Source organism: Bubalus kerabau, chromosome X (genome assembly GCF_029407905.1).
Source record: "Bubalus kerabau isolate K-KA32 ecotype Philippines breed swamp buffalo chromosome X, PCC_UOA_SB_1v2, whole genome shotgun sequence".
Taxonomy (NCBI): Eukaryota; Metazoa; Chordata; class Mammalia; order Artiodactyla; family Bovidae; genus Bubalus; species Bubalus kerabau.
This window is the reverse complement of record NC_073647.1, coordinates 70,620,017-70,647,038: the sequence shown is the minus strand read 5'-3', so window position 1 is coordinate 70,647,038 and position 27,022 is coordinate 70,620,017. Positions and strand designations below refer to the sequence as shown.

At 36.5% G+C, this 27,022-nt stretch overlaps 1 protein-coding gene across 1 annotated transcript in view; it reads right to left on the bottom strand.

Annotated features, from left to right (window-relative positions):
* COL4A5 (collagen type IV alpha 5 chain) overlaps positions 1-27,022 on the bottom strand; it is a 253,055-nt gene that overhangs the window by 129,395 nt on the left and 96,638 nt on the right. Inside the window, exon 2 of the mRNA XM_055564762.1 lies at positions 9,048-9,107. Coding sequence (XP_055420737.1) covers positions 9,048-9,107 — 60 coding nt within the window. The remainder of the gene's footprint in view (positions 1-9,047; positions 9,108-27,022) is intronic.

The window sequence follows — 27,022 nt, the reverse complement described above, 5'->3', positions numbered from 1 at the left end:
GACTTCAAGAAAATGAAAAGCTTCTGCTCTGCAAGAAACAATGTCAAGAGAATGAGAAGACAAATCACAGACTGGGAAAAAATATTTTCAAAAGACACATCTGATAAAGGACTGTTATCCAAAGTAGACAAAGAACTCTTAAAAACTCAACAATAAGAAAACAACCTGATTTAAAAATGGGTCAAAGACTCTATGGGGCTCCCCTGGTGGCTCAGACTGTAAAGAATCACCCTGCAGTACAGGACACTCGGGATTGATCCCTGGGTCAGGAAGATCCCTGGAAAAGGGAATGGCTACCTACTCCAGTATTCTTGCCTGGAGAATTCCATGGTCAGAGGAGCCTGGAGGGTTACAGTCCATGGGATCGCAAAGAGACACAACTAAGAGACAGAGACTCACTCACAAAAACTTTAACTGATACCTCACTGAAAAAGATATACAGATGGCAAGTAAGCATATGAAAAAAATGCTCCACATCATATGTCATCAGGGAAATGGAAATTAAAAAGTAACAATGAGATACCTTTACACACCCATTAAATTGGCCAAAATCCAGGGTATTGACAATACCGAATGCTGACAAGGATGTGAAGCAACAGGAACTCTCATTCATTACTGGTGGGATGCAAAATGGTGCAGCCACTTTGGAAGACACTTTGGCAGTTTCTTACAAAACTAAACATACTTTTATCATATGATCTAGCAATCGTGTTCCTTGGTATTAACCCACAGGAGTTGAAAATTTATATCCACACAAAAACCTGCATTGAATGTTTATAGCAGTTTTATTCATAATTGCCAAACCTGAAAGCAACCAAGATGTTTTTCAGTAGGTGAACAGATAAAATGTGGTTCATTCAGACAAAGGAATATTATTAATATCAGTCCAGAAAGAAACAAGTTATCACACCATGAAAAGACATGAAGGAAATTTAAATGCATATCATTAATTGAAAGGAGCTCATCTGAAAAGGTTGCATACCATGTAATTCTAACTATATGACATTCTGGAAAAGGTAAAATTATACCAACAGTAAAAATATCAGTGGTTGCCAGTGGGTACAGGTTGGGGAGATCAATAGAGGGAGCAGAGATTTTTTTTTAGGTCAGTGAAAATACTCTGTATGATAATTTAATATGGATGCCTGTCATTATACATTTTTCCAAACACACAGAATGTATAACACCAAGAGTAAATGCTAAGGTAAAATTTAAATTTTGGGTGATAATGACATATCAATGTAGGCTCATCAACTGTAACAAATGTACCACTATGGTATAGCTGGGGAGGCTATGCATGTGTGGGGGCAGGGCACATATGGGAAATCTGTATCTCTTTTGATTTTTCTGTGAACCTAAAACTGTACCAAAAAAATAAAATCTTTTTAAAATAACAATATTAGATGAAATATTATAAATATTAAAAAAATTTCTTTGTCCCCCTTTATGTCTTCCTCCTGCCTCTACTCATAACCCCAGGCAATAACTGATTTGCTTTCCATCACCAGGGATTAATTTGCATTTTTCAAAGTTTTTTTATTAATGGAATTATACAGAATATACATTTTGTCTAACTTTTCACTCAGCATAATTATTTTGTGATTTAGAAGTGTGTCAATAGTTCATTCCTTTCTACTGCTGAGTAGTATTCCATTGTATGTATATATATATATATCACCCTTGAACAACATGAGGGTCAGGAGTGCCAACCCCTATGGGGTTAAAAATCTGAGTATAATTTTACAGCTGGTGCTCCAAATCTTCAGTTCTATAACTATGGATTCTAATCAACTACAGACTGTATACTACTGTAGTATGTATTTATTGAAATAAATCTGAATATAAGTAGACCCATGAAGTTAAAATCCATGTTGTTCAAGGATCAGCTCTACTACAATTTGCTAAGATTCATTCACCTGTTAAAAGGCAGTTGAGTTGATTCCTGTTTCTGGCTATTACAAATAGAGCTACCATGACATCATGTACAAGGATGGTATACACACATGCTTTCATTTCTCATGGGTAAATGCCTAGGACTAGAGGGGGTCATATGACAGGTTTATGTTAACCTGTTTAAGAAACTGCCAAACTATTTTCCAAAGTATTTGCATCATTCTAGATCGGAGAAGGCAATGGCACCCCACTCCAGTACTCTTGCCTGGGAAATCCCATGGACAGAGGAACCTGGTAGGCTCCAGTCCATGGGGCCGCTAAGAGTCAGACACAACTGAGTGACTTCACTTTCACTTTTCACTTTCATGCATTGGAGAAGGAAATGGCAACCCACTCCAGTGTTCTTGCCTGGAGAATCCCAGGGACAGGAGAGCCTGGTGGGCTTCTGTCTATGAGGTCGCACAGAGTCAGACACGACTGACGCGACTTAGCAGCAGTAGCAGCAGCAGCAGATCTCTACCAGCAATCTGTGATAATTTCAGTTGCTCCACACATTGATCTGTATTTGGTATGGTTATGTTCTAATATTTACACATTCTTATAGGTTTATAGTAGTATCTCCTCATAGATTTATTATACACTTCCCTAATTATTAATATTGAGTAACTTTTCATGTGTTTACTATATGATGCCATCGTCTATTCTTTTGGAAAGAGTCTTCAAATCTTTTGCCAACTTGTTTTTAATTTAATTTTACTTAGGGATGTTTATTATTTAGTTTTGAGATTTCTTTATATATTTTGGTTTCAAGATTCTTATCAGGCAATTCATTAATATTTTTTCCTAGTCTGTGAACTGTCTTTTCATTCTCTTAGTATCTTCAGAAAAGAATACATTCTCGGGTTTCCCTGGTGGCTTAGTGGTAAAGAATCCACCTGCCAATGCAGGAGACACGGGTTCGATCCCTGATCCAGAAAGATCCCACATGTTGCGGAACAAATAAGCTCATGCCCCACAACTATTGAGTCTGTGCTCTAGGGCCTGGGAACCCAACTACTGAAGCCTGTACACCCTAGAGCCCATGCTCTGCACCAAGAAGAGCCACTGCAATGAGAAGCCCGTGCATCACAACTGGAGTGTAGTCCCTGCTCACCACAACTAGAGAAACCCGTGCAGCAATAAAGACCCATCACAACCAAAAATAAATAAATAAACATTTTTTTAAAAAAGATATGTTCTTTATTTTGATGAAATACAATTTATCAGTCTTTCTTTTACAGATCATGTTTTTGTTGTCATATCTAAGAAATATCTACCTAATCGAAGGTCACAAGGATTTTTTCCTATGTTTTCTTCTGAAAGACTTGTAGACTTAGGTTTTATAGATTAAGGCTTTATATTTAGGTGTATGACCCATTTTGAATTAATTTTTGCATATAGGGCAAGCAGTGAGTCAAAGTTCATTTTTGTGAATATGCATATCCAGTTCTTCCAGTACTCTTTGTTTTAAAGACCATCTTTTCTCCACTGAATTGTTTTTGCACTTTTGTCAATAAATCAATTTATCATGTGCCTATGGTCTAGTTATGGACCCTATTGTGTTCCATTCATCAATATGTCTATCTTTTTTGCTATTAGCACACTATCATGTTTACTCTAGTTTTATTCTAAGTCTTGGAATTGTGTAATATAGATATTTTAGCTTCATTCTTTTAAAAAGCTACGTTAGCATTTACACCTGAATTTTATTTAGTTTTTTAAAATATTTATTTATTCTGTTGTGTTGGGTCTTAGTTTTGACATGTGGGATCTTTCATTGCAGCCCACAGACTCTAGTTGTGGTGTGTGGGCTTAGTTGCTCTGTAGCATGTAAGAACTTAGTTCCCTGACCAGGGATCAAACCTGAGTACTCTGCATTGCAAGGCAGATTCTTAACCACTGTACCACAGGGAAGTCCCTACACCTGAATTTTGTGCGTACTAAGTAGCTTCAGTCAAGTCCAACTCTTTGTAACCTTATGGACTGTAGCCCGTCAGGCTCCTCTGTCCATGGGATTCCCCAAGCAAGAATACTGGAATGGGTTGCCATGCCCTCCTTCAGGGGATCTTCCCCATCCAGGGATCTAACCCAGGTCTCCCACATTGCAGGCAGATTCTTTAATGTCTGAGCCACCAGGGAAGCCCACACTGGAATTTTAGAATCAGCTTAATTTCTACAAGAAAAGTAAGAAGGTCTATTAATCTGTATATAAATTTGGAGAGAATTGGCATCTTAGTAATGTTGAGCACTTTAATACCTAAACATGATATATATCTATGTTAATTCAGGTATTCATTTCTCTCAACAATATTTTTATAGTTTTCAGTGCACTGGACTTACACATTTTTGTCTGACTTGCTCCCATGTATTTCAAATTTCTGGTGCTCTTGCAAAAGGCATTTTTATAACTCCTATTTCCAAATTTTCATTGTTACAATATATACATATACATGATCTTTATTGATCTTATCAGGTTTGTTTATTCTGATCTTTTTACACTCACAAAGTTTATGAGCATTTTAGTATTGTTCATCTACAAAAAAAAGAGAGTTTTATTCTTCCATTCTAGTATGGATGCTTTTCCTTTTCTAGTCTTACTGCACTGGCAATGTTGAATAGAAATCGTGAGAGCAGACATGTTCCTATCTTAGAAGAAAGGGATGTAGTCTTTCTCCATTGAATATAATTTTGGCTATAGGGGTTTGGTAGATGCTCCTTAAGATTAAGGAAATCCATTCTATTTCTAGTTTGCTGAGATTATCAGAAATTGATAATGAATTTTGGTAAGTGCTTTATTTGTATCTATTGAGATAATTATACGGTGGGCTTATTTATCTTTAAATTTTTTATTTAGTTTTTTAACATGGTGAATTATAATTTTTGATTTTCAAATATTAAACCTACCATGCATTACTTGCATAAACCCCACTTGGTAAGGGCATATTATCTGCTTTATACACCACTGGATCTGATTTGCTAAAATTTTGTTCTTCATTTCTTCAGCTCTATTAATGAGCTATAGTTTAATGATTTTTAACTTTTGTCTTTGGTTTGGTTTTAGGGCATATTTGTTTCATAAAATTAGTTGGACATCAGTCCCTATCCCTCCACTGTCTGAGTTTATGCAAGACTGATATTGTTTCTTACATAAATGCTTCATATAATTCCTCAGTGAAAACTTCTGGACTAGAATTTTTATGTGAGTGTGGGAAGGGTTTGATAATTAAATTTCCTTAGTAGATATAGAGCTATTCATATTTTCTTTCATTTAATTACTTAGTTGGTTAGTGTTAGGTAATGTGTGTTTCTCAAGTTGTTTGTCCATCTTTCTTCAGTCTTCATTCTGCTGTTAAAAGCCCATCTGGTAAATGGTTCTTTCTCATATTTTGCTTTCCTTTCTTTCTTTTTACACAATTTCCAGTGCTGTTATGATTCTCTATCTGTTCACTTATTATTAGCAGAGTTCCCTTTAAACCAACAAATATATTTATCCTATCTGCTTTAAATTACTCTCCCTATTTCACTGTCAGTCGCTGATTCATAGGTTTATACTATTTAATCATCAGCAACAATTGCAGTCATCTCACATGCTAGTAAAGTAATGCACAAAATTCTTCAAGCCAGGCTTCAGCAATACATGAACTGTGAACTTCCAGATGTTCAAGCTGGTTTTAGAAAAGGCAGAGGAACCAGAGATCAAATTGCCAACATCCTCTGGATCATCGAAAAAGCAAGAGAGTTCCAGAAAAACATCTACTTCTGCTTTATTGACTATGCCAAAGCCTTTGACTGTGTGGATCACAATAAACTGTGGAAAATTCTGAAAGAGATGGGAATACCAGACCACCTGACCTGCCTCTTGAGAAACCTGTATGCAGGTCAGGAAGCAACAGTTAGAACTGGACATGGAACAACAGGCTGGTTCCAAATAGGAAAAGGAGTACGTCAAGGCTGTATATTGTCACCCTGCTTATTTAACTTCTGTGCAGAGTACATCATGAGAAATGCTGGGGTGGAAGAAGCACAAGCTGGAATCAAGATTGCCGGGAGAAATATCAATAACCTCAGATATGCAGATGACACCACCCTTATGGCAGAAAGTGAAGAGGAACTCAAAAGCCTCTTGATGAAGGTGAAAGAGGAGAGTGAAAAAGTTGGCTTAAAACTCAACGTTCAGAAAACGAAGATCATGGCATCCGGTCCCATCACTTCATGGGAAATAGATGGGGAAACAGTGGAAACAGTGTCAGACTTTATTTTTCTGGGCTCCAAAATCACTGCAGATGGTGACTGCAGCCATGAAATTAAAAGATGCTTACTCCTTGGAAGAAAAGTTATGACCAACTTAGATAGCATATTGAAAAGCAGAGACATTACTTTGCCAACAAAGGTCCGACTAGTCAAGGCTATGGTTTTTCCAGTGGTCATGTATGGATGTGAGAGTTGGACTGTGAAGAAAGCTGAGCACTGAAGAATTGATGCTTTGAACTGTGGTGTTGGAGAAGACTCTTGAGAGTCCCTTGGACTGCAAGGAGATCCAACCAGTCCATTCTGAAGGAGATCAGCCCTGGGATTTCTTTGGAAGGAATGATGCTAAAGCTGAAACTCCAGTACTTTGGCCACCTAATGCGAAGAGTTGACTCATTGGAAAAGACTCTGGTGCTGGGAGGGATTGGGGGCAGGAGGAGAAGGGGATGACAGAGGATGAGATGGCTGGATGGCATCACCGACTCAATGGATGTGAGTTTGAGTGAACTCCGGGAGTTAGTGATGGACAGGGAGGCCTGGCGTGCTGCGATTCATGGGGTCGCAAAGAGTCGGACATGACTGAGCGACTGAACTGAGCTGAATACTTACTTTGTAATCAGTTGTCTAAAAATTCTAACATCTGTGTCATTGCAGAGTTAGTTTTCATTTATTGGTCTTTTTCTTGACTATGGGTCACTTTTACTTGTTACTTCACAGATTTTGCTGTGTTAGTGTCTAGCAAGTTTTAATTGCATACTGGACATTGTACTTAATATGTACACACATCTTGGATTCTTTTATATTGTCTGAAAAGTACTGAATATTTGTTTTAGGAAATAGCTATCTCAGCTAAATTAACACTTAAAACTCCATTTTCCTTTCAATGGACAACAGTTAAATCTGTGTTGCCTTATTGAGGCCTTTAAGCTGTTCCTTTCTGCTGGGTTGAATGAATCCTCCTGTATACATATAAAGTTCAAGGTTCAACCAAGTATTTTGGTGACATTTGCAAGCAGATACTCGGGCTCTCCATTCTGTAACTCTCTCCATTCCAGCATATCTCCCATCATTTTATAGCCATTCTGGCATCCTCAATTCTGTCCTTGACTTCTCAAGCCACTAGGACTGTGGTTTTCTGTCTGCCATCTTACCATCCGTTGCCATGCAGACTGAAAGGTACACCCAGGATAAAAAGGTACATAAGTGCAAACATTCCCACTGTACTTCCCTTCTTTAAGAGGCAGAATTTGCTCTACTGTTTTCCTACTTTGGTCACTCTCCTATGCTATTAAATAGTTGTTATATTTTGTCCAGAATGTTCACTTCTTAAGAGTTAATCTGATAAAAGGCATTCCACTAATGTCAGAATGAATTCCTCTTGGTCTTTTTACCACTACAGAAATTACCTTTACCATAAAACTACTCCCCTCAAACTAATGTTACTCAAATAATGGTTCTGTATAACACTCTTCAATTATTATTAATAGGTGTTCTGTTGGAAGGAACGTGGGTTAAATAAAACTTAGAAATATAACTTTGCAAAACAAATAGGTTTCTTTACTCCAGGACTTTTAAACCCCTTTAATATGCTAGTGTACCTTCTATATGCCTAAACGGAATATGCTCAAGATACTGTCCTGAAATTTTTCTTATATAATTAGTAACGTTCAGTTATTCATTCAAAAATATTGAGTCCCAAAGAATGAAGACTGGAGTATGATCACCTTCCCCCAGTACAATTCTTTGTAAGGTACTATCCCTTTTTAAACACATCTAATTTCAGTGTCAGTCACTGATTCATAGTAGCTAGATTTGTGCTATTTAATCATCACTAATACTTTGTAATCATATCTACACAGTAAGGATGCTGTTATGAGAAAAGTAAGATGAAAGTAGAGATGCAGCAATCATTAACTTACATGGACTAGATAAAAATACATGAAATTGCCTACTGTCTAGCATAGATTAGTAGCCTGATAAATATTTTGTTTCTTAATGTTGTTTTTACTTTCTTTTGCCTATTAAGTCAGTGATTACAAGATTCATCAGAGATTGGCAGACTATAGTTATCAGGCCAAATGCAGTCAGAAGCCCATTTTGTATAGTCCAAAAGCTAAAAATCTTTTTAACACTACTAAAGGACTATTTTTTAAAAAGGAGAAAAACATGTGACAGAGACCTTATGTAGCTCAAAAAGCCTAAAACATTTGCTATCTGGCTCTTTTTTTGTTTGTTTGTTTGTTTTTTGTTTTTTTCTTTTTTTTAAATTTTATTTTATTTTTAAACTTTACATAATTGTATTAGTTTTGCCAAATATCAAAATGAATCCGCCACAGGTATACATGTGTTCCCCATCCTGAACCCTCCTCCCTCCTCCCTCCCCATTCCATCCCTCTGGGTCGTCCCAGTGCACCAGCCCCAAGCATCCAGTATTGTGCATCGAACCCGGACTGGCAACTCGTTTCATACATGATATTTTACATGTTTCAATGCCATTCTCCCAAATCTTCCCACCCTCTCCCTCTCTCACAGAGTCCATAAGACTGTTCTATACATCAGTGTCTCTTTTGCTGTCTTGTACACAGGGTTATTGTTACCATCTTTCTAAATTCCATATATATGCATTAGTATGCGTTATCTGACTCTTTACAGAAAGTGTTTGCTGACTTCTGAGATATAGTCTAATCCCTATAGTAATCTAAAATAAGAAGCATAGTAAAATTCATTGTACTTAATTATATTTAATTTATCTATTTATTTTATTATATTCATTTTAATTATATGCTGGGGTGGAAGTCCTATTTTTTTAATTAAAATCAGTATTTTATTGGTTTTCTAAATTTTTGAAGGATTAACTCATATCTTACCTTTTCTCCTTTTATACCACTACAGTCACACTTAGATCCTGGAGAACACCCATAGCAAGCCTATAAGGAAGAGAAAGAGGGAGGAAAATCATTAAATATGAACCTAAAAACCAGACTCTGACTTATGGCTCAGATGAATTCAACAATCCAAACTTTTAAAACAACTACCATAAAAATATCTAAAAGGATAAATACTAAACTATAGACAATGTTTATCTCTGAGGAATCATCCATCTTTTATTGTATACATTTCTGTTTGAACTCTTTAAAATGAGAAAATATAATACTTATAAAGTGAAAAATGTCTTTTTAAAAATGAAAAAAATCCACACAACTTCCCTTTAATATGATTTTCAGCTCTAAGGAACTCCTTTTTTTCTCCTAACATCACTTGTAAGAAATTACCTCTCAATCTATGTTAGCAAAGTCTTTGGCAACTTGCCAAAGATGACTGCCACTTAAAGTCCCTTGCTTTTCGGCATTCATTAGCAATCAGGGAGCACGAAATATATACTACCTTTTACCACCTTTCTTTGCTTTGCTTCCACTCTTTCATCACTAGTAGCTTAGTCTCTAATACCTCCAAGCTTTACTTCAGACGCTGTTCCCAGAGCCTAGGTGTCTTAAACAGCCACTACTAACAAGCTCATTCTCTCATACTAGGAACTGAAGTACTGGAGCCAGAAAAATATCCTTCTCCAAAATAAGAACCTTAGGACAAGAAGACAACAGATGATGTCTGCCATCCAGATCTATCCTTTATTCTTGCATGAAGTTGAACTGCTTAGAAAAACAAATAGTAATTAGTTTAACATATGTAGATAGTTCACCATTTATGTAAAATAAGGGGTTGTGCTCCTCATCAAATAAAAGAAATTTTTATGTGATATAAATACGTAAATGTTTATAATGTTCAGCCTTGGGAGGCTATGATTTAAAATGTACCGTAGCCTCCTTCCCAACATTCCACACTTTCCTTTACTCCAATCATTACCATAGTACCTTCCCCAATTCTTATCAAAGTACTAACTTTGTCCTTCTATTTAAAACTCCTAACACACTCAGCCACAACTAGAAGTCACTCTCACGCTAGAACTCCTTTTCCTAATTATAACAGCAAATAATAATGGCTTGATATTGGGGGAAATCTCCCACTCACATTGCAAAAAGCTGTTTCAATAAAAGATGTGCATTTGACATTTCTAATGATACTGTTATATGTCTATAATTATTCATAGGTGATTAAGTTATACACTCTGGCTTTAGTGTTATGTATCAACTACATTACAGGTTAAATAGACTTATTCAGAGTTACTTATTCATCAAACATAAACTGAGCATTATAAGAAGTCAGAAAACACGTTAGGTGTTAATACTGAATAAGGCACAGCTCATTCAAACATATATAACTAATTCAACAAATACATATTGATCACCTGTTATGTGCCAGCCACTTGGTTATGTTTGCAGGTAGTGATACAAAGACAGTGTATCACTGCTCTCTAATGGGTAGGATAATCCCATACATAAATACTACATTACAATGTGTCAGGAACAGACGTTAAGATATTTAGTAGTGTTCTGTGCAAACATGAATTCTAGATTCCAAAGTAAAACTTAAAAATTTTAGAATTTATTGATTCATGAGAGTAGTAATATTCACTGAATTAGACTGTGCATATTAACAGCATTCAATTACATGCATTAATGGAGGAGTAAAGGATAGTGATAATCAAAAATGACTGTAAATCTAAGAATTAACCTTTGACTTTGCATTATAAATGTAAATATATTTGCATAGATTTTTGGTTCTGTAAGTAAAAGATGGTGTAATATTCTATTGTCATCTATCATTAACAGTTCTTTTAATGTATTATCTGTATGTTATATATTATATATGTATATATTTATAATACTGCATGTGTGTGTGTGTGTTAGTTGCTCAGTCGTGTGTGTGTGTTAGTTGCTCAGTCGTGTCTGACTCTTTGTGACCCCATGGACTGTAGCCCACCAGGCTCCTTTATCCATGGAATTTCCCAGGCAAGAGTGCTGAAGTGGGTTGTCATTTCCTTTTCCAGAGGATCTTCCTGACTCAGGGATCAAACTTGGGTCTCTGGCATTGCAGGAAGATTCTTTACCATCTGAGCCACCAGGGAAGCCCATAATACTGAATATTTTCACTTATATATGAAATCTAAAAAGTAAAACAAACTAGTATATATAGCAAAAAAGGAAATAAACTCAGATATATAAAACAAATTAGTAGTTACCAGTGGAGGGAAAGAAGAGGGGAGAAGGGAGATAGAGATGGGGATTAAGAAGTACAAGCTATTATGTATCAAATAAATAAGCTACCAGTATATATTGAACAACACAAGGAATATAGCCAATATTTTTTAACAACTATAAATGCAGTATAAATTTTAAAATTGTGAATCACTAGGTTGTACACCTGAAACTTATATTGCAAATCAACTATAGCACAGTTAAATTTTTTTTAATTGAAGGAGTTCTACCTTTTTAAAATATAAACTAAGTTCTTGAAAATAATTCAAAGCAACAACCTAATAGGATTTCATCAATATGGAGAAGATAGTATGCAACTTGTCTTTATAATTGCATTTCTGACTTTTCAGTATCCAACAATATCCTTCAACTTGTAATAAGATTTATAAACAAACAATAAAACTTTAGTCATGCATCCCATTTTGGAAGTGATTTTATACAAAAATTTTCTAAAAATTAATAATCTCATCATTTTGCACTTCTTTATAACTTAACATGGTTATACTTTAGAGAGGTCACTGCTTGAAACATTTGGTGGCTACAGAAAAATCTGCTTCAATTTGAACATTTAATTTATATTCTATTTATTCCACCTAGGTGGCAATGGCACCCCACTCCAGTACTCTTGCCTGGAAAATCCCATGGGCGGAGGAGCCTGGTAGGCTGCAGTCCATGGGGTCGCTAAGAGTCGAACATGACTGAGCGACTTCACTTTCACTTTTCACTTTCATGCATTGGAGAAGGAAATGGCAACCCACTCCAGTGTTCTTGCCTGGAGAATTCCAGGGACGGGGGAGCCTGGTAGGCTGCCGTCTATGGGGTCGCACAGAGTCGGACACAACTGAAGTGATTTAGCAGCAGCAGCAGGTTATGAAAATAACTCCAGTACTCAGTTCAAGAAACAAAAGGAAACTGTAATACACAAACCAACCACTAGATGCCACTTTTCTTATAGTTATAACTGGGATGCTCACAAGGAAATAGGTTCAATTTGACATCTGTTTAATGGAACAATTTATTTTTTATCAACATCTATCAGTACTGATTAGGTGCTTAATAAGAACCAAGCACAATATTAGTGCTGAGTTGTACAAAAAAATTAATGAATGCTGCCTTTAAGGAACTTCCAGTCTAGTGAAACAAAACAAATCGGGCCCAAACAAATGAAAAGAATACTTAATATAATGCAATAATGATATAGCATACAATAGGAAGAGAAAAAGCTCCAAGATGCAACAAATACATCCTGATGTTACCTCAGGAACTGATTCACTACGTGACTACAGATAAGTCATTCCTATACCCTAGAGTTCAGGTTTCTCTTTGGTAAAATTATAGAGATAGACAATATAATATCTTTAGGTATTTTCCAGCTTTTATAGTCTGTGATTCAGTAGGATTTACCGAGTAAAAATGAGTTGTATAATCAATAATTGTTATCAAACTTAAGAGACTTTCTTTGAGCTTGGGAGTGTCCCTAATGGCTCTGCAGAAAATGTAAATAGCTGCACTCCAATTTTTAAAAATGCAGTAGAAATATATCTAGAGCAAAATGGCCATGCTAAGCAATAAAATTATAATACAAATTTTTGTGAACAAAAAACAATATTAAGTACCTCAGTTTAAACGACTTCTTAAGTCCATAGGGGAAAAGTACTATAGGAGTTAAGTTAAAAAAAAAAAAACTTTCAAAACTTTGGAAAAACTATTCTACAAAGTCACTGAAGACTGTTGAAGCAAGAAAACGAGTGGAACTATAGCAACGTTGTACACTTTTTAGTGTGGGAGAAAATAATAAAAAGTAAAAAAGATATTTTATTATCACATAATAAAACATATCATGAAGATACAATAATTAAAACAGTATGGTATTGCTCAAAGAATAGGCAGCTCAATTATCCAAAATACAAAGGCCAGAAATAGATATACATACACAGACACACACACATTTACTATATGATAAAAGTTGGAATATGAAATAGATAGGTCTTCCCTGTAGCTCAAAAGGTAAAGAATCTGACTGCAATGCAGGAGACCTGGGTTCAGTTGCTGGGTTGGGAAGATCCTCTGGAGAAGGGAATGGCAATCCACTCTAGTATTCTTACCTGGAGAATCCTATGGACAGAGGAGCCTGGTGATTTCTATGGTCTGTGGGATCACAGAGTTGGACACGACTGAGTGACTAACACTACTATGAAATAGATGTAAAAATAATGGGCTGTTAACCTTGATGCTGGGCAAGTATAAAAAAAAAACAATAAATTTAGATTTCAGGGTCCTACAGTAAAAAAAAAAAAGATTAAAAGTATAAATAAAAGCAAACTTCTGTATGCATTAGGATCATTTATAAAACCTCACAGAAATTCAGATACTAGGACCCCATCCTAAAGATTTTGTTTCAGTAAGCTTGAGGTTAGCTATCAGAACCTAAAATTCTAATAAACATTTCTAGGTGATTTTGCTTCAGATGATCTGAGACATATACTACAAAATAATGGCACAGAGAAATAATATCCCAATAATGGAGTTAGGTATCAAGACAGTTAAAAAAAAACTTTTATGCTTGAAAAGAATGTAAAAATACCTTAAAAATCTCAAAGAGAAGCACAATAGGATTCATCAGGCCAAAATCTAAGGGGAAGAAACTCCAATAAACTGACCATAGAAAACTACTTTTGCCCCAAGGGCATTTACTAGACTTGGGGAATTTGAGATTCTTGTTTTTAGTGTAAGAGAGAACCATATACAAAATAACTCCAGAGAATTTTAAGAAAAAGATATTTTGGATCTCAACAGAGAAGAACAAGGGGAAAAGATCCTTGAAAAACTATAACCACAAGCTGGCCATCGTGCAGATTTGCAATTCAAGTTAGCATTTAGCTGGGTGGCCCACTAACTTCAAACTGTAAATTTTTTTAGAGTGGACTCAAACTGCTTCAACATCCTAGAGTCTGGACAGAAATGCATATAAATCCTATGCAGAAGAGCATGTGTGTGTGCTTAGCAGTGTCCAACTCTTTGCAACCCTATGGACCATGAACTGTAGCCTGCCAGGCTCCTCTGTCCATGGACTTCTTCAGGCAAAAACACTTGAGTGGGTTTTATTTCCTCCTCAGGCACCTTCCTGACTCAGAGAGGCCACGTCCCCTGCATTGGCAGGCAGATTCTTTTACCACTGTGCCACCTGGGAAGCCCATAGAAGAGCATATGTTCATATTAAACTTCAGAGAATTTTAAAAAATCCTTTTTGAGAGGAAAATAAGCCCTCACATTCAAAAATCACTAAGCATACAAGGAAGCAAAATACCATAAGCAAAAATCAGGAGAAACATGTCACAACAGAAACTACTCAGCAAAGATTTCAAATATTAGAATTATAATGACTATTTTTACAATGATGAAAGATTTTTAACTTTAAGACAATAAAGGAAATCATGTAAAAAAGGTAACAGCTAAACTGAAATATAAATTCTAAAAGTAAAAACTATGATATTTAAAACTCAATGGATGAGCTTCACAGCAGACTAGATAACAGCTGAAGATAGACTTAGTAAAGTTAAAACAATTAAAGTGAAAAGCAATGATCTATAATGTAACATGGAGATGAAACATATAAGAAATGTAAAAGAATAGTTAAGAGCCATGGAAGAAAGAGTGAGGTAGTATAGCAAACAGGTAATTTGGGTTATAGAAAGAAGAGGTGAAAGAGGGAATGGGGCAGAGCCAATAGTAGAGATAACGGTGGAAAGTTTTTAAGAACTAATTAAAGACATCTGTGAGTCTAGAAGTCTAGCAGATCCAATGGAAGAAAAATCGAACCCCAAACTAGATGCAAAATAGGGTTACTTCAGAACATAGAGCCAAGAAACAAAAAAGCCCTTCAAAGCATCAATAAAAGCAAGATAGACTGCCTTCAAATGGGTGACAATTAATTTACAGATAAGTTCTCAGATATTCAACAGAAGACAGAATACCATGAAATTGCATCTTTAATACGCAGAAAGAAAACTGTCAACCCACAGTTTATACCCAGTGAAAATATGTTTCATTTCTAGACAAACAGAAACTGAGAAAGGATGCCCCCAGCAGGACCTCACAAAAGGAAATTTAAACCTTTTGAATATCTTCTCCTGTGTAAGAAAGGAAATACAAATGAATTGGAAGGTTTAAAATACAAAATGGAAATAAGAGAAAAAGTAATACACTTGTGGTTGAATTTTAAACAATACTATCAAACAAAGTTATAAAAATAGATGCAGTGCTCAAAAATACAATACTAACATAAAAACTGTGATAAAATAATATGTCAGGAGAGGATGAGTGAAGTTAAAGATCCTAATGTCCTTGTAACTGTAAAAAACAAATATGGACATTGATTACTTTAGACTTTGATATGATAAGCATACAATATAGGAATTCTAATTTCTAGGATAAACTGTAAAAGAAGCCAAGTTTTCCACATTATTAGAGAAAGGACAATACTAAAATCCAAAAGAAGACAAAAGAGAAAGACAGAAACAGAAAGTGCTATCTTAGAAAAGACAATACAATGGCACACTGTGATGAAATAATCAGACAAATCTGGAATATGGTACATTATAGAAAAAAACTATGATGGACTATTCAAAAACTCAGTGCCACGCCATGAGAGAGATGACTTTGTAAATGAGAGCTTGAGGAACTCTATGAATCATCTCCCTAAGGAAACAACAATAAATGATGAAATTTAGAAAAAAAAAATTCTGGATATTATCTGAAACACCTACAGCAAATGAAGAAACACTTATTCAACAAAATTTACTAAATTTCAGTGTGACTAGAAAGAATGTATGGCATTTTAGCCATGACCCACTCCTTTCCTCTCCTCCTGCCCTGCTGAGTTTGACAAAAGCTCCACACAAGGTGGGAAGCAGACATGAATGCAGAGCTCCTTCTCCCTCCGTCACCCAGTTGAGCATTACAGTAATGCCCAGTTCCAAACTACAGAAGTACTCCAAGCAAGAACAGTTGAGAGTTTTGTGATTCTTCTCTTCCACACAGTCCCAACTCATAAGATAAAAGATCTAAGCTCTGGCATGGCAGGCTAAGAGTACTGGACTCAGTCACTCATAGAACAAAAGCTGATGCTAGTGTAATCAAGCTGAGGAGACCAGATGTTACTGTCCTTCTCGGTGCCCTGTTCACAATGCAGGGTGTCACTCTAAAAAAGAGGGTCACTTCGTCTACCATCAGTTCTGGAGAAGTCACAGAGATTTTGCGTGGGTGGGTCAGTTGACAGGTAGGGAGACCATAAAAACAAAGATCTCTGAAGATCTCCCTAAGGGACCTGACTTTACCTGGAACAGATGTGGGGAATTTTAAACCAAAGGGCACTCTCAAAGACAACAGAAATTTTGGTGGCAAGCAACTAAGAAGAGGCAGTTACCTTCATGAGAACAAGTCAAACCACAAATCAGCTACAATTTACCAAAGATAACTGGAAAAAGAGAAAAATAAGAAGAGAAGCCCTGAGACTAGAACAAGTCTCAAAGATTTGGCTTCAAAGATTAACTTCTGAAACAGGCCCTAAATTAACTGTCAGAACCCGGAGCAATGCATGCCCAAGTAAGTAAGTGAGTGTTAGTTGCTCAGTCGTGCCCCAACTCTTTGTGACCCCATGGACTGCAGCCCACCAGGCTCCTCTCTCCATGGGATTTTCCAGGCAAGGACACTGGAGTGGGTTGCCATTTCCTTCTCTGGGGGATCTTCCCAACCCAGGGATCAAACCTGGGTCTCCTGCCCTGCAGGAAGATTCTTTCCCTTGAGCCACAAGGGAAGCCCCATGCATGCCCAAAGACACTGTCAAAAACAATACAGCCACTAGTAAGTCATCAGTGAAGGTTTATAGCTGGGTAAGATACAAACAAAGGAAATCACCTTAAGAAAGAGAGCAGGGGAAAAAACCATCAAAGAGATCCCTGATAAATACACAGTCATATCAAGGTGACTGTGAACATGTCTAAGGCTACAACCTTTGGGTAGTGACATCAGACGCTGTACCATGTTGGGGAAAGAGACCTCAATCAAATAGTCTAGCAAACTCTTTGAAAAAAAAATGGACAAGCAAGCAACAAGCCCTGGAGAGGAGGAGAATCAATAATCAGATTGGCTAAAATACATTACCTAAAATGTCCACATTTCAACAAAAGACAGTAAGACATATAAAGAAACAGGAAAGTATCCCATACAAAAGGGGAAAAAACAAGCAATAGAACTACTTTTCACAGGGCTGAGATGATGAAATTAGTGCACAAAAATGTCAAAGCACCCATTATACAAATATGTTCAAAGAATTAAAGGAAACAATGTTTAAAGAAGTAAAGTATAATGATAACATCTCAACTAATAGATAATATCAATAAAGAAACATACTTAAAAGAACAAATGGAATTCTGGAGTTGAAAAATAAAAGAAAACTAAAAAGAAAAATTCATTAGAGGGCTCAATAGTATATTTGAACTGGTAGAAGAAACAATCAATGAACTTTAAAATAGATGGTAACAATCACACAACCTGAACAACAGGAAGGAAAATGAGGAACAAAAACAAACAGAACCTCAGAGAAGTTTAGAGCATCATTGAGGGCATCATCTTACATGTAATGAGAGTAACAGAATGAGAAGGGACAGAATAAGTAGGAGAAAAAATAATAGAAGAGGACTTCCCTAGTGGCCCAGTGGTTAAGAGTCCACCTGCCATTGCAAGGGACACAGGTTCAACCCCTAGTCCAGGAAGATCCCACATGCCACAGGGCAGCTAAGCCCACTAGTCACAACTACAGAGCCCATGTGCTGCAACAACTTAAGCCCTCATGCTCTAGAGCCCATGCTTTGCCACAAAAAAAGCCACCACAATAAGATGTCTGCACATGGCAATTTAGAGAGTAGCCCCTGCTTGCCACAACTAGAGAAAAGCCTGTGCATAGCAACAAACACCCAATACATCCAAGAAAAAAGAATAGAAGAAATAATGGCTAAAAATGAACTACATACATAATATCATGGTAAAAATATTCAAAAACAAGGACAATGAAAAAATTTTGAAAGCAGCAAGAGAAAAATGGCATTCTCTAGCACTGAATTCCAGAAAGATTAACAAATAACATCTCAGAAACAATGGATGCCCGAAGACAGTGGGATGGCATATTAAAAGTACTCAAAGACAAAAACTATTAACTAAGAATATTATATCCAGCAAAGCTATCTTTGGAACACAAAGGTGAAACAAAGACATTCCCAGATAAAAGCAAACAGATTTTATTGCAATCAGACATACTCTACATAAACTACTATAGGAAATTGTTCATGCTGAAAAAAAGTGAATCCAGACAGTAATTTGAAGCCACAGGAAGAAAGAAAAGGAATGCTGTTAGACACAACTATATAATTATAAGGGCTCCCCACGTGGCTCAGTGGTAAAGAATCCACCTGAAATGCAGGGGATATGGGTTCAATCTCCCCTGGGTTGGGAAGATCACCTGGAGACAGGAATGTCAACCCACTCCAGTGTTCTTACCTGGAAAATTCCATGGACAGAAGGGCCTGGTGGGCTACAGTCCATGGGGTCACAAAGAGCTGGACAAGACTGAGCAACTGACCATGGCACAGCACATATAACTGTAAAAGGCAGTAAAAATGCGTATTTCTATATCTTTCTTCTCTTAACTGACTTAAAATTCAATTACATAAAACATATGGTATAATGGGATGGGCCTATAACATATAGAAAGGTAACATATTTGACAATAACATAACCAAGGAGGTCATGAGAGCAAAGTATTGAAATAATTTACAACAGTTAATAATGTGAATTTCAATGAACAAAAAACCCAGAAAAGTTAAATAAGAAGTTCAGTATAACAAACTATATATACTTCCTTTCCTTGCTTTTCTCAGTTTCTTTAAAGACATAAAGTTATACAACATTCTAATTTCAATTAAAATATTTTAAGTTTCTAACATACAAAGATGTAATATGAGGAAAAAAGAATAAAGCACCATAGAAGTAATATTTCTATATTTTAGTGGAATTCAGTTGCTATATTTTAAGTAGATTATGATAGGTTATGATACCCATGATAAGCCCTAGAGCAACCATAAAGAAAACTAAAAAAAAAAAAAAAAAAAACACACACAGTGAAGAAAAACATTAAAGAAAATTTTGTATTAAACTAGAAAATATCCACTCAAAAATGAAGGTAATTAAAGAGGAAAAGAGGAAGAAGAAAACAGCAAAATGGATGAGAAATACAGAAAACAAAAAGTAAAATGGCAGACAAAATCCAATCATATTAATAACATTGAATGTGAATGGATTAAACAAGCCAATCAAAATTCAGATTTTCAGACTATATAAAAAAGCAAGATCCAATGATGTCTACAGGAGAACACATTGATGAAAACATACAAAAAGACTGAACATAAAAAGATGGAAATAATACAATCACCCAAACAGCAACAGAAATCGACTGAATATTTGTTCCCAGAAATGGACTGAATATTTGTTCCCTGTCTCTACAAATGCATATGTTGAGATGCCAATTCCAATGTTATGATATTAAGAGGTGAGGCTTTGTGGAGATACTTAGATCATGAGGGTATGATCCTCATGAGTAGGATTAGTTTCCTTATAAGAAGAAGCCAAAGGGTACCCAGCCCTCTTTCTATCTTGTGAGGATACAAGAAGTCAGCAGTTTGCAACAAGGGCTCTCTCCAGAACATGACCATGCTGGCAGCTTGATATAGAAATCCCACCCTCCAGAAATGTGAGAAATATATTCCTGCTGTTTATAAGCCACCTAATTTGTGGTAGCTCAATTTCCTGGGTAGCTTAGCTAATAAAGAATCTGCCTGCAATGCTGGAGACCCTGGTTCGATTCCTGGGTCAGGAAGTTCCCCTGGAGAAGGGATAGGCTACCCACCCCATTCTTGGGCTTCCCTGGTGGCTTAGATGGTAAAGAGTCTACCTGCCAATGCAGAAGATATGGGTTTGATCTCTGGGTTGGGAAGATCCCCTGGAGAAAGGAATGGCAACCCACTCTAGTATTCTTGCCTGTAGAATCCCCATGGACAGAGGAGCTTGGTAGGCTACAGTCCATGGGGTCACAGAGTCGGACACAACTGAGCGACTAAGCACAGCACAGTTTGTGGTATTTTATCATACAGCACAAACTAAGATAGCAACCATAACAAAGCTGTATGGATATACTAACAGACAAAATATATAATAAAACAAAAAACATTACTAGAGATAAAAAAGGATATTTTATAATGATAAAAGAGTCAATGTATCAGAAAGACATTACAAGTAGAAACATAGATGCACCTAGCAAAAGAACCCCAAAATACAAGAAACAAAAACTGACAGGTTAGAAATAGACAATTCAACAATAGCTGGATTGTCTTCAATAATGGGTAAAATAGCAAGGCAGAAAATCAACATGGAAATAGAGGACTTGAACAACAACATAGATCAGCTAGACCTAATAGACATCTATTCAACCCTCTACCCGAGAAGAGTATAATGTACATTCTTCTCAAGAATGCATAGGACATTCTCCAGGATAGCTTATATGCTAAATCTTATAAAATCAACTTCAATAAAAGTAAAAGAACTGAAATCAAAGTATGTTTTTCCGTGAAAATGGAATGAAATTATAAATGAGTAACAGGGGAAAATTGGAATATTTACAAGAATGTAGAAAATAAACAATTTGTTCCAAATTAACCTTTGGGTCAAAAGAAAAATAACAGGTTATATTATTACTCCATTTATGAAGTAAATGAAAATAAAACCAGAAAATGTGACAGCATATGAGATACATTTAAAACTGTTTATAAGAAAATTTATAGGAGTAAATGACTATATTAAAAAAGATGTCAAGTTAATAAACTAATTTTCCACCTTTAGACTCAGCAATTCCACACCTACATATATGCCTAAGCAAAAGAGAAACAAAACACAAACACATACATGAATTTTCATAGTAGTATTCACAATTGCCTAAAAACTATTGAAAAAAAATGTCTATCAACTGATAGACTGGTAGGTAAAATGAAACATATGTGTCTGGTGAAATATTATTTGGCAATGAAGAGGAATAAAATACTGGTGTATACTACAAACATGGATGAACTTTGGAAACATTATGCTAAATGAAAGAAGCCAGATATCAAAGACTACATGTTGTCTGACTCTATTTACATGAAATGTCCAGAGTAGAGAGCCCTCTAGAAACAGCAACTAGATTGGTGGATACCTAGGTCTGGGTGGTTGCAGAGTCATGGGGATTGTGGATTTGTTTTGGGGCTGATAAAACTGTTCAAAAATGAATTTGAGTGATTGTTGCACAACTCTGTAAATATTCAAAAAACCCACTGAACTGTGAACTTTAAGTGAATAAATTGTATGTAAATTATCTCAATGAAGCTGTTAACAATCAGTGTCATAAAATAAAATGTGAGAAAACCACTCTGTCAAAAACTGTGAAGGGTCTGAGATTTTTCTTTACTTGGAAGCACACAAGTTAGCTTGCCATAGTTTCATGGATGCTGTCAGAAAATACAAAATTTTTTTGACTAGAGACAACACATAATTTATTACTTACAGTAACAGCCTAGGCTTCCCTGAGCCCCAGTTCCCATAGGCTGACATGAAGAGGACAAGATAATGCCTTCATATACACATTATTGTCACAATAAATAAATTGAGTGTTTAGGGAACCTGCATATTTTATAATGGGAAGTAAGCTTTCTTAACAATTGCTCTGAGATTTTATCTTTACTACACTGGACAGGAAAAAAATCTGGATTTCACTCCAAAGGGAGATACTATCTTTATTTTCCAAGGTGTTCACTATATAAATATTCTTGAAAAAATAGTTGAGAACAAAGAGCTAGTTCCTCTCTTCTCAAGATGTATAGAGATACAAGAGATCCATGGAAATTTTTCTTCCAAACCACCCCATACTTTTAGAAACTTAATTCCAGATTTTTAAGAACTTTTAAAAACTTAAGAAAGCAAATGTCATACATGAACAGCTATGAAAGGATCATCTGAATATGACTTGAATATTAAGCTATACTTTAAAATTGTTAACTTTTTTAAGTGTGATAATGATGTGTTGATACAGTATAATGTTCTTTTCCTCTGCTAAGTCATGAAACATGCTGAGATATTCAGTTTTATAACATGTCATGATGTTTGAAAATTATTTCTGAATCATTTAGAAAAAGTGCATACACAAACAAGATTTTTTTTTAAAGTCACTAAATCAACTTATATAATCATTAAATACATGCACACACAGATGTTAGAGATAATACAAAAATATAAAGCAAATATGGCAAAATGATAGGTATTGAATCTAGAGGGGAAATATACTTGTAATTCATTAAAATTTCTTTCAGCTTTTTGAAACTATTGTTATTAAAAAGTTAGGTTTGTAAGTACATTGTTTAAAAAGTACTCAAGAGGCAAGTATTCTCAGACTGCAGAAAACTGGGTAAACTGCAACACATACGCTATTTTGGACACCAAAAACAAAAATTCAGAGAAGATGAGAAAAGTTATTCAAATAATAAAGAAAACTTATATAGCTATGTTCAATTCAATTCAGTCACTTAGTAGAGTCTGACTCTTTGCGACCCCATGGACTGCAGCACCCCAGGCTTCCCTGTCCATCACCAACTCCCGGAGCTTACTCAAACTCATGTACATTGAGTCAGTGATGCCATCCAACCATTTCATCCTCTGTCTTCCCTTTCTCCTCTCAAATTCAATCTTTCCAGCATCAGGGTCATTTCTAGTGAGTCAGTTCTTCCCATCAGGTGGCCAAAGTATTGGAGTTTCAGCTTCAACATCAGTCCTTCCAATGAATATTCAGAACTGATTTCCTTTAGGATGGACTGGTTTGATCTCTTTGCAGTCCAAGGGATTCTCAAGAGTCTTCTCCAATATCACAAATCAAAAGCATCAATTCTTTGGTGCTCAGCTTTCTTTATAGTCCGACTCTCACATCCATACATGACTACTGGAAAAACCATAGCTTTAACTAGAAGTATCTCTGTTTTTTAATATGCTGTCTATGTTGAACATAGCTTTTCTTCCAAGGAGCAAGTGTATTTTAATTTCATGGCTGCAGTCACCATTTGCAGTGATTTTGGAGACCCAAAAATAAAGTCTCTCAATGTTTCCATTGTTTCTCCATCTATTTGCCACAAAGTGATTTGACTAGGAGATCCAACCAGTCCATTCTGAAGGAGATCAGCCCTGGGATTTCTTTGGAAGGAATGATGCTAAAGCTGAAACTCCAGTACTTTGGCCACCTCATGTGAAGAGTTGACTCATTGGAAAAGACTCTGATGCTGGGAGGGATTGGGGGCAGGAGGAAAAGGGGACGACAGAGGATGAGATGGCTGGATGGCATCATTGACTCGATGGACATGAGTCTCAGTGAACTCCGGGAGTTGGTGATGGACAGGGAGTCCTGGCATGCTGCGATTCATGGGGTCGCAAAGAGTCGGACATGACTGAGCGACTGATCTGATCTGATTTGACTAGATGCCATGATCTTACTTTTCTGAATGTTGAGCTTTAAGCCAACAGTTTTACTCTTCTCTTTCACTTTCATCAAGAGGCTCTTTAGTTCTTCTTGGCTTTCTGCCTTAAGGGTGGTGTCATCTGAATATCTGAGGTTATTGGTATTTGTCCTAGCAATCTTGATTCCAGCTTGTGCTTCACTCAGCCCAGCATTTTGCATGATGTATTCTGCATATAAGTTAAATAAGCAGGGTGACAATATGCAGCCTTGACGTACTCCTTTTCCTATTTGGAACCAATCTGTTATTCCATGTCCAGTTCTAACTGTTGCTTCCTGACCTGCATACAGATTTCTCAGGAGGCAGGTCAGGTGGTCTGGTATTCCCATCTCTTGAAGAATTTTCCACAGTTTGTTGTGATCCACACAGTCAAAGGCTTTGGCATAGTCAATAAAGCAGAAGTAGATTTTTTTTTTGGAACTCTCTTGCTTTTTCGATGATCCAACAGATGTTGGCAATTTGATCTCTGGTTCCTCTGCCTTTTCTAAATCCAGCTTGAACATCAGGAAGTTCACGGTTCATGTACTGTTGAAGCCTAGCTCAAAAGCAATTTTGAGCATTACTTTGCTAGCATGGGAGATGAGTGCAATTGTGCGATAGTTTGAAGATTCTTTGGCATTGCCTTTCTTTGGGATTGGAATGAAAATGACCTTTTCCAGTCCTGTGGCCACTGCTGAGTTTTCCAAATTTGCTGGCATATTGAGTGCAGCACGTTCACAGTATCATCTTTCAGGATTTGAAATAGCTCAACTGGAATTCCATCACCTCCACTAGCTTTGTTCGTAGTGATGCTTTCTAAGGCCCACTTGACTTCACATTCCAGAATGTCTGGCTCTAGGTGAGTGATCACACCATCGTGGATATCTGGGTCATGAAGATCTTTTTTATATAGTTCTGTGTATTCTTGTCACCTCTTCTTAATGTCTTCTGCTTCTGATAAGTAACATACAGCTATGCTACTTTCAGACAAAACAGACTTTAAGGCAAAAAAATTACAAAAGATAAAAGCCTCACTTCAATTCAGAATAAAAAAAAGGTTGTTTTTTTTTAAAGAAATACACTTTAAAAGAAAAACAACTAAACTTGTACATACTAATAAGATCCTAAAATATATATAGTTAAACGGTCCAGATTTACAAGGAGAAATAGACAAATCCACAATCACAGTTGCAAATTTTAAACAGATCTCTGTGAAGGTGTAGAAAGATTTGAACATGATTACAAACTTGTTCTAATCAACATAAATAAAACACTGTGCCCATCAAATGTAGAACACACATTTCTTTTAGGTGCACTATTTTAAAAAATAATTTTATTTATTATGAGTTGTCCTGGGTCTTCATTGCTGCGTGGGCTTTTCTCTAGTTGCAGTGAGTGGGAGCTACTTTCTAGTTACTGTGTGTGGGCTTCTCATCATGGTGGCTTCTCTTGTTGTGGACCATGGGCTCTAGGGTGTGCAGACTTCAGCAGCTGTGGCATGTGGGGTCAGTAGTTGTGGCTTCCAGGCTCTAGAACAATGGGTCAATAGCTGTGATGCAGAGGCTTAGTTGTCCCACAGCATGTGGGATCTTCCCAGATCAGAGATGGAACCCATGACCCTTGAACTGGCAGACAGATCCCTCACCACTGAGCCCACACCTTGAATATTTACAAAAGCTGGCCATAAACAGGGCTTTAAGGTTACTTGAGATATATCTCAAAGGAATGGTTTCACACAGGACATGATATCTGACTATAATGCAATTAAGCTATAACAAATAATTTAAATCTAACCAAACTCTTCCAGAGAATGGACAGAAGAGGAAGAATAAAGCTAACATAGCCTTGATGTCAAAATTAAATAAGACTGAATGTGAAAAGCAAATGACAGTTTAATTTTACCAATGAATATTTATGTAAAAATCCTAAATAAATTATGACGAAGTTGGATTTAACTTAAGCCTTAGCCATTATTGAAATGGAAAAAAAGTTTGGAGAAAAAGATACAAAAAATGTCATTCACAGATGATTTGATTGTACAGATAGAAAACTTTTTTAAATATACAGAGAAGTTAGAATTAATAGTGTTTACCAAAGTTGCTAGGTATCAATCCAATAAATGAAAGTGAATTATATTTTTATATATCATCAATATAAGGCCACTTGTGATGATGTCCCAAGTCTATCTCCCAGGAAAAATGTAAGGGAATGAGATACAATGTAGCTTTTGAAAGAAACAAAGGTCATGATAAATACATTATGAAAACAGAAGAAATGGAATTAGAGACTCTGGGGAAAAGATCAACACAATTAAAAAAAAAAACAGGTATTGGCAGGAGACATGATGGAGAAGGAGAATGACTTGAGCTTACCTTCTCTGATAAAAAAAAAACAAAATCACAACTAACTGCTGAACAACCATCAACAAAAAAGACTAGAACCTACCAAAAAAGATACTCTATATCCAAAAATAAAGAAGCCACAACAAGATTGTACGGAGGGTGCTTTCACAATATTATCAAATTCCATACACACTGGAATGCATGACAAACAAATGAGAAAGTAATTAATTGCAGAGGTTCTCTCACAGGAGTGAGTGTTCTAAGCTCCATGACAAGCTCCATAGTCTAGGGGTCTGGCATTGGGAGGAAGAGCCCCCAGAGCATTTGGCTTTTGAGGTCAGCAGGGCTTGAATGCAGAAGCTCCACAAGACTTGGGGGAAACAGAGACTCCACCTGTGGAGGGCACACACAAGGTTTCACATGCACTGGAACCCAGGGAAAAGCAGTGACTCCATAGAAGCCTGGGCCAGATATATTTGCAGGTCATGCAGGTCTTTGGGGGAAGCAGGGGTCAGCTGTGGCTCACTGTGTGGGCAATGTCAGTGGTGGCAGAGGCCCAAGGGAGTATTCATCTGTGCAAGCTCTCCAGGATGTCACCATTTTGGCCTTGATACCTGGCCTTACCTGACAGCTTGCAGGCTCCAGTGCTGGGATGCTGCTGCTGCTGCTAAGTCGCTTCAGTCGTGTCCAACTCTGTGAGACCCCACAGACGGCAGCCCACCAGGCTCCA